The sequence below is a fragment of the Anomaloglossus baeobatrachus genome, chromosome 8 (genome assembly GCF_048569485.1).
Source record: "Anomaloglossus baeobatrachus isolate aAnoBae1 chromosome 8, aAnoBae1.hap1, whole genome shotgun sequence".
Lineage (NCBI taxonomy): Eukaryota > Metazoa > Chordata > Amphibia > Anura > Aromobatidae > Anomaloglossus > Anomaloglossus baeobatrachus.
The window spans coordinates 230,706,778-230,720,751 of record NC_134360.1 but is presented as its reverse complement, the minus strand read 5'-3'; the positions used below and the strand labels follow the sequence as shown (position 1 = coordinate 230,720,751).

At 50.4% G+C, this 13,974-nt stretch overlaps 1 protein-coding gene across 4 annotated transcripts in view; it reads right to left on the bottom strand.

Moving 5' to 3' along the window:
• Positions 1-801: 801 nt before the first annotated feature.
• SERBP1 (SERPINE1 mRNA binding protein 1) overlaps positions 802-13,974 on the bottom strand; it is a 32,225-nt gene continuing 19,052 nt past the window's right edge. For 2 of the 4 annotated variants that reach the window (XM_075320328.1, XM_075320329.1), the window contains exons 7-9: positions 4,099-4,122; positions 3,662-3,835; positions 802-2,140 (exon numbers count right to left, since the gene is read on the bottom strand). In XM_075320328.1, the coding sequence (XP_075176443.1) occupies positions 2,084-2,140; positions 3,662-3,835; positions 4,099-4,122 (255 nt within the window). In that variant the 3' untranslated portion in view covers positions 802-2,083. The remainder of the gene's footprint in view (positions 2,141-3,661; positions 3,836-4,098; positions 4,123-13,974) is intronic. The other 2 variants (XM_075320330.1, XM_075320331.1) reach the window with 1 other exon arrangement.

Genomic DNA, 13,974 nt, shown 5'->3' with positions numbered 1-13,974 from the left:
CATCACAATAGAAAGTGTGCATCAATCATCAATGATTTGCATTAATCGGTTGGTTGTTTTTTTTTTTTTGTGCAGATGGACACAGTGCAAGTTGTCAAATTTGTGCACTTTTCCCTATGCCTATAACTGACCTATTTATTCTAATATCTATTAATCCGCACCTACAGATGCCCGGGTATGTTGCATCTTTGGGCTTCCCGTCTTAAAGTAAAAATCACGTCTTGCCTGAAGTGATGCTCGATTGGCACAAACACCAGGAGACGCGATCGCTTACTGAGGGATGAGCGGCCAACAGCACCCAAAGAATAAAACTTATGTCTCGTAGGGCTTGTGACGATCCCCGAGGGAAGCACAGAGGAAGAACGGAGTAAACTATCCCACTTCGCACAAGGCCGAGATCCGCCTCAGTCCCAGCAGGCTCACTTCTAAGCGGTCTTTCCCAATACCTCTGATTTGTAGCCTCATAGTAAAATTATATCTCCTAGAAAATAATCTCAGCTAAGCCAGTTGAATAAAAAATACCACTGACCCCGCCAGCGCTGGAAACAACCGGGTACATCCAGCAAAGTACAAAACCGCAAGGGGCACAGGAACATTTACGATCGCGCTTATCGTGGTGCACGACGGTTCTGGATACTTTGTCGACTATACATCTTTTATAAAAATAGGGCGATAGTATCTGTATTTTTATTTTTTAATTAAACTATGCAGATAAGAACCTACAAATTTCATAGCCTGCTAAAAAGTGTAAAAAGAATATTAAATAATAGGAGTATCTTATCCTAACAAACACTGTAGACAGCTTTTTTATCCTTTTATTTTTTGTGTATTTTTTTGTTTTTTTCTTTCGCAACTTTTTTTTGTTGTTTTTGAAGTGGTCATCCCCCCCCCCTTCCCACCTAAATATTAACAATTTAAATAAAACAAAAAAAAAAAAAACCCTTTAAAAAGGGGAGTGGAATTTGTATAGATTCCCCTGAAGAGAGAAACATTCATTTGTCAACCAGTGGAACGGAGAAGCTAGAAATAATAAGACAATGTGGGGTAAAAATTAAAAGGAGGGGGTTCACTTTGCATCACCCCTTTTAATATAATACAGGCTTGGGAGGACAGTAAGTCACCTAAAAGTCTCTTCAGTGCCATTTATAAAAATGCTTCCTCCTAATACAAGGGTTACGGCAAAATAGCAAAATTACCGGATTAGGTTTTAGACTTGGAAAATTGTTCTCTTCATGGTTTACTTAAAATTATATACACTCATCCACCCCTGGGGAATTCAGCTGCACACTTCACATTTAAAATTTAAAGCTTTTGTGCGCTTGGACGAAAAAAAAAATAAAAAAATTAAAGATTACCTATATGGGGCTGCCAAAAATAGGCCAAAATTCCAGTAGACTGCTTGTAAACATACACTAACAAATTGGGTGTTCTCTAATTGTGTACCCTAATTTTTCAAGTCTAAAAAAAAAAAAAAAAAAAAGTTCATAAAAGAAAAAAAAAAAAAAAAAAAAATCACTACCACCACCGCATACCTTTCCAAATGGGAAATTGGTATATACATGGAGAAAAAATAAAAATTAGGGCACGTGGCTTATATGCTAAACCCAAAGTATAAACTCAAAGAAGAAAAAAAACAAAAACTAGTGTGTTAGCATAAAACTAAAGCTTAAAAAAAAGAAAAAAAAAAAAAAAACATTGGAAGAGAATAAAAACACAGATGAAGTGAAAGCTTTAACTGGTACACACTTTTCACACCTATATTTTCAAGTTTGGAAACGCATATTTTCAAGCAGCCATACAAAAAAGTATCCATGAAGAATGCATAATCTCTGAAAAAATTATGAAAACGTCCCTGCTACCAGTACGTATCTAAATACAAAACTGAACTACCGTATGGTTGCTTCTGTGTAGCGAGAGAAGTCCTTTTTTTTTTTTTTCTTTTAAAACAGATAAAATTCAGTCCATAGGTGTGAATGGTATGATCGACAGTCTTTAATTGTAGTTGTTTAGGATCCTTAAGCATGCAAGCCTCGTAGAAGGGAGGGGCCACGGGGGCACCAGGTTGGGACTTTAGTCATCCAGTTTATGACAAAGCTGGGAAAGCCTCGGGGTCATCAACATCAGGGGCTGACACGCTTGACTGGAAGAGAGAAATGGTGTTACGTGTGATTTTGGCAGAAGAACACAGAAAATTAAAGGAAAGCCCCCAACGCATAATCAACAAAACCCCCTCTCCATATTCTTATCAGGCAAAATAAATATCACAGGGATCCTTCCCACCCATCAGTGAAGCCCCTGTCACATTTAGCAACTTACCAGCGATCCCGAAAACGATGCAACCTGATAAGGATCGCTGGTAAGTCGCTGGTGAGATGTCACACAGTCAGACCTTACCAACGACTCAGTAGCGACCTGTATAACGATCTTTGCCTGTCATTGGGACCCTGTCACACAGTGTCAAACACAGCGATGCGTCCTGCCCAGCTGTTGAGTCACGAAAACCGTGACTCAGCAGAGATGTCGCTTAGTGAGACGTGGCCTTTAGACCCTCTACACATAAGTTAGACCCTTCTAGTCTTTTGCAGATTATACTGACAACTATTTGTCTAAATCGGTTCCAACATTAAAACGCTTTCACAGACAAAACCAGTTTGCCAGTAGTGTGAACAAAGTCCTAGGGAGTGAACTAAGCGCCATCAGATGTGGCTGGCCTCACATTTCCTCCACATTGCCCACTGCAGGGTATTATATACACCACCTAGAGAATGGAATTAAGGATGTGTGCACACACTATCAAAAAAAATTTTATGCACTCGGCGTGCAATTTTGTAACAAAACTGCAAGGAAATCCTTAGGGTATGTGCCCACGATCAGGACTCGCTGCGTTCAGAATGCAGCGAGTCCTGACTGGGGAAGGGGGGGGGAGGAGCATGGGTCCTGACCAGGGGGGGGGGGGGGGGGGGAGCATGGGTCCTGACCAGGGGGGAGAGGAGCATGGGTCCTGACCAGGGGGGGGGGGGGGGGAGCATGGGTCCTGACCAGGGGGGGGAGGAGCATGGGTCCTGACCAAGGGGGGGGGGGGGGGGAGCATGTCCGCAGCCTGCTCGTTCCCATGATCAGGGTTCAGTGCGCTGCTGTCTCCTCGCTGTGTTCTACCTACAGGGGACGCATGGGAATCTGCAGCACACAATTGACATGCTGAGGTCTGGAAAGACGCTCCGCATGTCTTTGCTGCAGAAAAAGGAAGCATAGTTGGCACGTGATTTCTAGGATTCCCTTCCACTATGCTTGTACTGTACACCGCAGCAGTTTGGACGCAGCTGAGGTAGGCTTCGTCCAAAACGCTGTACATACTGATGCCAGCAAAGCCAAAGAGAATCCTGAACTGTAATGCACACTGAGTATTTTCACCTTGCAGATTTGGTGCAGAAAATAATCTGCAACATTTCAATACTTAAAGCATTTTTTTCACCCATTGAATGATGCAAAAATTGTCGTTTTTTTCGCTGTGTTTTTCATGCAAAGCGAATACTCAATGTGTGCACATACCCTAATACTCTATATATACACACATTATGTACAGTTGAGACTACCAAATTTTACACACACTTCTAAATGGATCAAAAGACCCAATGTTTATACAATGCAACATGCAACTTACCTTGTCAGTTCTACCCCCACGACTGGGCCTTCCACCGCGTCCACGTCCTCCTCTTCCACCACCGCGTCCACGTCCGGGGCGTCCAAGGTCTCCGAAATTGATCTCAAGTTGGGAAGTGATGTCATTTGCAGGCTTGCGGAAGTGATGATCCAATCCTTCAGATTCTGCATGAACCTAGTAAAAGGAAGGGGAAAAAAAAAAAAGTCGTTCCGAATGCCTTTAAAGTGACGACATACAAAGGGTGAATTGTGTCCTGATACGGAATCCCTAAAGCAACCGATTAGTGGTGCTAGGGAAGGGGGTAGAGGCTGCAGATATAGCATTAGTAAGACACATTGCATAACAATGACCCAGGTCATACAAACAAGAAAGTGCCAGCCAGTGCCAACAGAAAACGCTACCCTATTATTTCTTCACTTTACAATACTTGTTATTACCTCTGCTTTCTCCTGGAACATTCCCTAAACAATAAAACAAACATATGCCAGAGTCAAACACAGTGTGACAATTTTCCCTCTCACATAACACAATGCTAAGAATATTCTTTGCGGTCCGGTGTGTTGTATAGCAGTTGCTTACACTACATAGAAAATGCTACAACTATATGAAGGAATGGCTAAATAGATAATAAAAAATAGGATCCTGTCATCTTGGTTTGCACATAATCAGAAATACAAAAAAAAAAATTAATAATAACGAAGGGAATTTTGTTTACTTACCGTAAATTCCTTTTCTTCTAGCTCCTATTGGGAGACCCAGACAATTGGGTGTATAGCTTCTGCCTCTGGAGGCCACACAAAGTAATTACACTTTAAAAAGTGTAACCCCTCCCCTCTGCCTATACACCCTCCCGTGCATCACGGGCCCCTCAGTTTTGGTGCCAAAGCAGGAAGGAGGAACTTTATAAATTGGTCTAAGGTAAACTCAATCCGAAGGATGTTCGGAGAACTGAACCATTAACCAAAAGAACAATTGAACATGAACAACATGTGTACACAAAAGAACAACAACCCGAAGGGAACAGGGGCGGGTGCTGGGTCTCCCAATAGGAGCTAGAAGAAAAGGAATTTACGGTAAGTAAACAAAATTCCCTTCTTCTTTGTCGCTCCATTGGGAGACCCAGACAATTGGGATGTCCAAAAGCAATCCCTGGGTGGGTAACAGAATACCTCGATAAAAAGAGCCGGAAACCGGCCCCCTCTTACAGGTGGGCAATTGCCGCCTGAAGGACTCGCCTACCTAGGCTAGCCTCTGCCGAAGCATAGGCATGCACCTGATAGTGTTTTGTGAAGGTGTGCAGACTCGACCAGGTAGCCGCCTGACACACCTGCTGAGCCGTAGCCTGGTGCCGCAAAGCCCAGGACGCGCCTACGGCCCTGGTAGAATGGGCTTTAAGCCCTGAAGGAATCTGAAGCCCCGATGAACGGTAGGCTTCAAGAATCGGTTCCTTGATCCACCTAGCCAAGGTTGACTTGGAAGCCTGAGACCCCTTACGCTGGCCAGCGACAAGGACAAAGAGCGCATCCGAACGGCGCAGGGGCGCCGTGCGAGAAATTTAGATTCTGAGTGCTCTCACGAGGTCTAACAAGTGCAAATCCTTTTCACATTGGTGAACTGGATGAGGGCAAAAAGAAGGCAAGGAGATATCCTGATTGAGATGAAAAGGGGATACCACCTTGGGGAGAAATTCCAGGACCGGACGCAGGACCACCTTATCCTGGTGAAAGACCAGGAAGGGGACTTTGCATGACAGCGCTGCTAGCTCAGACACTCTCCTAAGTGAAGTGACTGCCACTAGGAAGGCCACTTTCTGTGAAAGGCGAGATAGAGAGATCTCCCGCATCGGCTCGAAAGGTGGCTTCTGGAGAGCCGTCAGCACCTTGTTAAGATCCCAGGGTTCTAGCGGACGCTTGTAAGGTGGGACTATGTGGCAAACTCCCTGCAGGAACGTGCGGACCTGCGAGAGTCTGGCTAGACGCTTTTGAAAAAACACTGAAAGCGCCGACACTTGTCCCTTGAGAGAGGCAAGAGACAAACCCTTGTCCAATCCTGATTGAAGAAAGGAAAGAAAAGTGGGCAATGCAAACGGCCAGGGAGCAAAACCCCTATCCGAGCACCAGGCTAAGAAGATCTTCCAAGTCCTGTGCTAGATCTTGGCGGACGTTGATTTCCTGGCCTGTCTCATGGTGGCAATGACATCTTGAGATAACCCTGATGACGCTAGGAGCCAAGACTCAATGGCCACACAGTCAGGTTGAGGGCCGCAGAATTCAGATGGAAAAATGGCCCTTGAGACAGCAAGTCTGGTCGGTCTGGGAGTACCCACGGTTGCCCCACCGTGAGGTGCCACAGATCCGGGTACCACGACCTTCTCGGCCAGTCTGGAGCGACGAGGATGGCGCGCCTGCAGTCGGACCTGATCTTGCGTAACACTCTGGGCAGAAGTGCCAGAGGGGGAAATACATAGGGTAGTCGAAACTGCGACCAGTCCTGAACTAACGCATCTGCCGCCAGCGCCCTGTGATCCTGAGACCGTGCCATGAATGCCGGGACTTTGTTGTTGTGCCGAGACGCCATTAGATCGACGTCCGGCGTTCCCCAGCGGCAACAGATCTCTTGAAACACGTCCGGGTGAAGAGACCATTCCCCTGCGTCCATGCCCTGGCGACTGAGAAAGTCTGCTTCCCAGTTTTCTACGCCCGGGATGTGAACTGCGGAGATGGTGGAGGCTGTGGCTTCCGCCCACAGCAGAATCCGCCGAACCTCTTGGAATGCTTGACGACTGCGTGTGCCGCCTTGGTGGTTGATGTATGCGACCGCCGTGGCGTTGTCTGATTGTATTCGGATCTGTCTGCCCTCCAGCCACCGCTGGAACGCCTGTAGGGCTAGATACACTGCCCTTATCTCCAGAACATTGATCTGCAGGGAGGACTCCGTCGGAGTCCAGGTTCCCTGAGCCCTGTGGTGGAGGAAGACCGCTCCCCACCCTGACAGGCTCGCGTCTGTCGTGACCACAGCCCAGGATGGGGGCAGGAAGGATTTTCCCTTCGACAAAGAAGTGGGAAGAAGCCACCACTGAAGGGAGGTTTTGGCTGCTCTTGACAGGGAAACGTTCCTGTCGAGGGACGTCGACCTCTTGTCCCATTTGCGGAGAATGTCCCACTGAAGTGGACGCAGATGAAACTGCGCAAAGGGAACTGCTTCCATTGCTGCCACCATCTTCCCTAGGAAGTGCATAAGGCGTCTCAAAGAGTGTGACTGACCCCGAAGAAGAGATTGGACCCCTGTCTGTAGTGAACGCTGTTTGTCCAGCGGAAGCTTCACTATCGCTGACAGAGTATGAAACTCCATCCCGAGGTAAGTCAGGGATTGGGTCGGTGTCAATTTTGACTTTGGGAAATTGATGATCCACCCGAACCTCTGGAGAGTCTCCAGGGCAATGGTCAGGCTGTGCTGGCAAGCCACCCAGGAGGGTGCCTTGACTAGGAGATCGTCTAAGTAAGGGATCACCGAGTGGCCCTGAGAGTGTAGGACCGCCACCACTGTTGCCATGATCTTGGTGAAGACCCGTGGGGCTGTCGCCAAGCCGAAAGGCAGTGCCACGAACTGAAGGTGTTCGTCCCCAATGGCGAAACGCAGGAAGCGTTGATGTTCGGGTGCGATCGGCACATGGAGATAAGCATCCTTGATGTCTATTGATGCTAGGAAGTCTCCTTGTGACATTGAGGCGATGACCGAGCGGAGAGATTCCATCCGAAACCTTCTGGTGCTGACATGCTTGTTGAGCAGTTTGAGGTCTAGAACGGGACGGAAAGATCCGTCCTTTTTTGGCACCACGAACAAGTTGGAGTAGAAGCCGTGACCATGTTCCTGAGGGGGAACGGGAATCACCACTCCTTCTGCCTTCAGAGCATTCACCGCCTGAAAGAAGGGAATTTTGTTTACTTACCGTAAATTCCTTTTCTTCTAGCTCCAATTGGGAGACCCAGACAATTGACAATTGGGTGTATAGCTTATGCCTCCGGAGGCCACACAAAGTATTACACTAAAAGTGTAAAGCCCCTCCCCTTCAGCCTATACACCCCCCGTACTGCTACGGGCTCATCAGTTTTGGTGCAAAAGCCCGAAGGAGGAAAAAATTATAAACTGGTTTAAAGTAAATTCAATCCGAAGGAATATCGGAGAACTGAAACCATTTAACATGAACAATATGTGTTATACAAAAACAGGGGCGGGTGCTGGGTCTCCCAATTGGAGCTAGAAGAAAAGGAATTTACGGTAAGTAAACAAAATTCCCTTCTTCTTTGTCGCTCCTTATTGGGAGACCCAGACAATTGGGACGTCCAAAAGCAGTCCCTGGGTGGGTAAATAATACCTCATAATAGAGCCGTAACGGCTCCGTCCTACAGGTGGGCAACTGCCGCCTGAAGGACTCGCCTACCTAGGCTGGCATCTGCCGAAGCATAGGTATGCACCTGATAGTGCTTCGTGAAAGTGTGCAGGCTCAACAAGGTAGCTGCCTGACACACCTGCTGAGCCGTAGCCTGGTGTCGCAAGGCCCAGGACGCTCCCACGGCCCTGGTAGAATGGGCCTTCAGTCCTGAGGGAACCGGAAGCCCCGAGGAACGGTAAGCTTCGAGAATTGGTTCCTTGATCCACCGAGCCAGGGTTGACTTGGAAGCTTGTGTCCCTTTACGCTGGCCAGCGACAAGGACAAAGAGTGCATCCGAGCGGCGCAGGGGCGCCGTTCGAGAAATGTAGATCTTGGCGGACGTAGGTTTCCTAGCCTGTCTCATAGTGGCAATGACCTCTTGAGATAATCCTGAAGACGCTAGGATCCAGGACTCAATGGCCACACAGTCAGGTTGAGGGCCGCAGAATTCAGATGGAAAAACGGCCCTTGAGACAGCAAATCTGGTCGGTCTGGCAGTGCCCACGGTTGGCCGACCGTGAGATGCCACAGATCCGGGTACCACGACCTCCTCGGCCAGTCTGGAGCGACGAGGATGACGCGGCGGCAGTCGGCCCTGATCTTGCGTAACACTCTGGGCAACAGTGCCAGAGGAGGAAACACATAAGGAAGCCGAAACTGCGACCAATCCTGAACTAAGGCGTCTGCCGCCAGAGCTCTGTGATCTTGAGATCGAGCCATGAATGTTGGGACCTTGTTGTTGTGCCGTGACGCCATTAGGTCGACGTCCGGCATCCCCCAGCGGCAACAGATCTCCTGAAACACGTCCAGGTGAAGGGACCATTCCCCTGCGTCCATGCCCTGGCGACTGAGAAAGTCTGCTTCCCAGTTTTCTACGCCCGGGATGTGAACTGCGGATATGGTGGATGCTGTGGCTTCCACCCACAGCAGAATCCGCCGGACTTCCTGGAAGGCTTGCCGACTGCGTGTCCCACCTTGGTGGTTGATGTAAGCCACCGCTGTGGAGTTGTCCGACTGAATTCGGATCTGCTTGCCTTCCAGCCACTGCTGGAACGCTTTTAGGGCAAGGTACACTGCCCTGATCTCCAGAACATTGATCTGAAGTGAGGACTCTTGCTGGGTCCACGTACCCTGAGCCCTGTGGTGGAGAAAAACTGCTCCCCACCCTGACAGACTCGCGTCCGTCGTGACCACCGCCCAGGATGGGGGTAGGAAGGATTTCCCCTTCGATAATGAAGTGGGAAGAAGCCACCACAGAAGGGAAGCTTTGGTTGCCTGAGAGAGGGAAACGTTCCTGTCTAGGGACGTCGGCATCCTGTCCCACTTGCGTAGGATGTCCCATTGAAGTGGACGCAGGTGAAACTGCGCGAAAAGGACTGCTTCCATTGCTGCCACCATCTTCCCCAGGAAGTGCATGAGGCGCCTCAAGGGGTGTGACCGACCTTGAAGGAGAGATTGCACCCCTGTCTGTAGTGAACGCTGTTTGTCCAGCGGAAGCTTCACTATCGCTGGAAGAGTATGAAACTCCATGCCAAGATATGTCAGCGATTGGACCGGTGTCAGATTTGACTTTGGAAAATTGATGATCCACCCGAAACTCTGGAGAATCTCCAGAGTAACGTTGATGCTGTGTTGGCATGCCTCTTGAGAGGGTGCCTTGACCAGCAGATCGTCTAAGTAAGGTATCACTGAGTGACCCTGAGAGTGGAGGACCGCAACTACTGTAGCCATGACCTTGGTGAAAACCCTTGGGGCTGTCGCCAGGCCAAACGGCAGTGCCGCGAACTGAAGGTGTTCGTCTCCTATGGCGAAGCGCAAGAAGCGCTGATGCTCTGGAGCAATTGGTACGTGGAGATAAGCATCCTTGATATCGATCGATGCTAGGAAATCTCCTTGGGACATTGAGGCGATGACGGAGCGGAGGGATTCCATCCGGAACCGCCTGGTCCTTACGTGTTTGTTGAGCAGTTTTAGGTCCAAAACAGGACGGAAGGACCCGTCCTTCTTTGGAACCACAAACAGGTTGGAGTAGAAACCGTGGCCCTGTTGCTGAAGAGGAACCGGGACCACCACTCCTTCTGCCTTCAGAATGCCCACCGCCTGCAGAAGAGCCTCGGCTCGCTCGGGAGGCGGAGATGTTCTGAAGAATCGAGTCGGAGGACGAGAGCTGAACTCTATCCTGTAACCGTGAGACAAAATGTCTCTCACCCAACGGTCTTTTACTTGTGGCAGCCAGGTGTCGCAAAAGCGGGAGAGAGCCTGCCACCGACCGAGGATGCGGTGTGAGGAGGCCGTAAGTCATGAGGAAGCCGCCTTGGTAGCGGCACCTCCGGCGGTCTTTTTAGGGCGTGATTTAGACCGCCATGCGTCGGCGTTCCTCTGATCCTTCTGAGGCCTTTTGGACGAGGAGAATTGGGACCTGCCCGCACCCCGAAAGAACCGAAACCTCGACTGTCCCCTCCTCTGTTGGGGTGTTTTTGGTTTGGCCTGGGGTAAGGATGTTTCCTTTCCCTTGGATTGTTTGATGATTTCATCCAATCTCTCACCAAACAAACGGTCGCCAGAAAATGGCAATCCAGTTAAGCACTTTTTGGAAGCCGAATCTGCCTTCCATTCCCGCAGCCACAAGGCCCTGCGTATTGCCACCGAATTGTCGGCTGCAACAGCCGTACGGCTCGCAGAGTCCAGGACAGCATTAATAGCGTAGGACGCAAATGCCGACGTTTGAGAGGTTATAGACGCCACCTGCGGCGCAGACGTACGTGTGAGTGCGTCAATTTGCGCCTGACCAGCTGAGATAGCTTGGAGTGCCCATACGGCTGCGAATGCTGGAGCAAAAGACGCGCCGATAGCTTCATAGATGGATTTCAACCAGAGCTCCATCTGTCTGTCAGTGGCATCCTTGAGTGAAGCTCCATCTTCCACTGCAACTATGGATCTAGCCGCAAGTCTGGAGATTGGAGGATCCACCTTGGGACACTGAGTCCAGCCCTTGACCACGTCAGGGGGGAAAGGGTAACGTGTATCCTTAAGGCGCTTGGAAAAACGCTTATCTGGACAAGCTCGGTGTTTCTGGACTGCCTCTCTGAAGTCAGAGTGGTCCAGAAACATACTCTTTGTACGCTTGGGAAACCTGAAACGGAATTTCTCCTGCTGAGAAGCTGACTCCTCCACTGGAGGAGCTGAGGGAGAAATATCCAACATTTCATTGATGGACGCAATAAGATCATTCACTATGGCGTCCCCATCAGGAGTATCAAGGTTGAGAGCGGCTTCAGGATCAGAATCCTGATCAGCTACCTCCGCTTCATCATACAGAGAGTCCTCTCGCTGAGACCCTGAACATTGTGATGATGTCGAGGGGATATCATAGCGAGCTCGCTTAATCGGTCTGGGGCTGCGGTCCGTGTCAGAGACCTCACCCTGGGATCCATGAGACACCTCGGGAGGACATTGCTGTTCCAACTGAGGGGGACCAGGGGGCAATGATTCCACAGTGCCCCTGGCTTGAGATGCCGGCCTGGACTGCAAGGCTTCTAATATCTTAGCCATAGTCTCAGAAAGTCTTTCAGTAAAAACTGCAAACTCCGTCCCTGTCACCTGGACAGTGTTAACAGGTGGTTCTCCCTGGGCCGCCCTTAGCAGAGGCTCCGGCTGAGAAAGTGCCACAGGGGCCGAGCATTGCACACAATGAGGGTCAGTGGAACCTGCCGGCAGTATAGCCGTACATGCTGCACAGGCAGCATAGTAAGTCTGTGCTTTGGCACCCTTGCTATTTGTGGACGACATGCTGTTGTCTCCTCTGAGCACTACAGGAGGGTATATAGCCAAAAATCAACAGTGCACCATACAGTGTAAACTGACTATAATCATATAATCTATAAGTACACTTCTGCACTAGTGGGGCCAGCACCACAGGTGCTGCTTACCGCCTTCGCAAAGCGGTTGTGTGGGCACCAGAAATCCTGCCTGGGTCTCCTTGAGCTTGTCTCTCTTCTCCAGCGTTAGCAGAGCTGAGAGGAATGGCTGCCGGCGTCCTGAGGAGAGGAGGGAGCCGTGGGCGTGACCCAGAAAAGTGCGGGAACTGGTGCCCCACTGTGCAGAGTGAGGGGGGTGGAGTATGCAAAGCATGCTCCAGCCCTCAGTGCTGCCGTCCTGTACAGCGTCCCGCCCTTCCCCTGACTGGCAGGGCTGGGGGCGGGAAGAAAACGAGACTAGGCCGCAAAAGCCGGGGACTCGAGTTATAAGCGCGGCCGCCGTATAAGCGCGGTCGGCGCGGAAGTCCCCGGCGCACTAACAGTCCCAGCCGCGCCGCAGTGATAACCATGGCAGCGGCGGTCAGCGCGGCAGTCCCCCTACACGAACACACTCAGCGACGCTGAAGTGTGTAATGGCACAAACGCAGTCAGCGCTGCTGTCCCCGGTGCACTAGCACACCCAGCAATGCTGGAGTGTTGCTGTGCGCGGTCCCCACGGGGACACAGAGTACCTCAAAGTAGCAGGGCCATGTCCCTGAACGATACTCGGCTCCTATCCAGCATGGTCCTCAGGAGCTGTGGATGGAGCACGGTCTCCTGTGCCTGGAGACCGAAAGGATCCCACTTCACCCAGAGCCCTAATTGAGGGATGGGGAAGGAAAGCAGCATGTGGGCTCCAGCCTCCGTACCCGCAATGGATACCTCAACCTTAACAACACCGCCGACAAGAGTGGGGTGAGAAGGGAGCATGCTGGGGGCCCTGTTATGGGCCCTCTTTTCTTCCATCCGACATAGTCAGCAGCTGCTGCTGACTAAGCTGTGGAGCTATGCGTGGATGTCTGACCTCCTTCGCACAAAGCATAAAAACTGATGAGCCCGTAGCAGTACGGGGGGTGTATAGGCTGAAGGGGAGGGGCTTTACACTTTTAGTGTAATACTTTGTGTGGCCTCCGGAGGCATAAGCTATACACCCAATTGTCAATTGTCTGGGTCTCCCAATAAGGAGCGACAAAGAAAAGTGCAGCGGCTCGCTCTGGGGGCAGAGATGTTGTGAAGAAACGAGTTGGAGGACGAGAGCTGAACTCTATCCTGTAACCGTGAGACAGAATGTCTCTCACCCATCGGTCTTGGACATGTGGCCACCAGGCGTCGCAAAAGCGGGAGAGCCTGCCACCGACCGAGGATGCGGTTTGGGGAGGCCGAGAGTCATGAAGAGGCCGCCTTGGTGGCGGTGCCTCCGGCGGTCTTTTTAGGCCGTGACTTAGACCGCCATGCAGAAGGGTTCCTCTGGCCCTTCCCCGACCTGTTTGACGTGGAGGAATGTGACTTGGCCGAAGGCCGAAAGGACTGAAACCTCGATTGAAACTTTCGCTGTTGAGGTTTGTTTTGTTTAGACTGGGGTAAGGACGAGTCCTTTCCCTTGGATTGTTTAATAATTTCGTCCAATTGCTCGCCAAACAAACGGTCGCCAGAAAATGGCAAACCGGTTAAGAATTTCTTGGAGGCAGAGTCTGCCTTCCATTCACGTAGCCACATGGCTCTGCGGACTGCCACCGAATTGGCGGATGCTACCGCTGAACGGCTCACCGAGTCCAGGACGGCGTTCATGGCGTAGGACGAAAAAGCCGACGCCTGAGAAGTCAGAGACACAACCTGCGGAGTAGCGGTGCGTGTGACCGCAGAAATCTCAGACAGACAAGCTGAGATAGCTTGGAGCGCCCACACTGCCGCGAATGCCGGAGCAAAAGATGCTCCTATGGCTTCATAGATGGATTTCATCATGAGCTCTGCCTGTCAGTGGCATCCTTGAGCGATGAGCCATCTGCCACTGAAACCACAGATCTGGCCGTCAGCCTAGAGACTGGAGGATCCACTTTTGGACACTGAGCCCAACCCTTCACTAC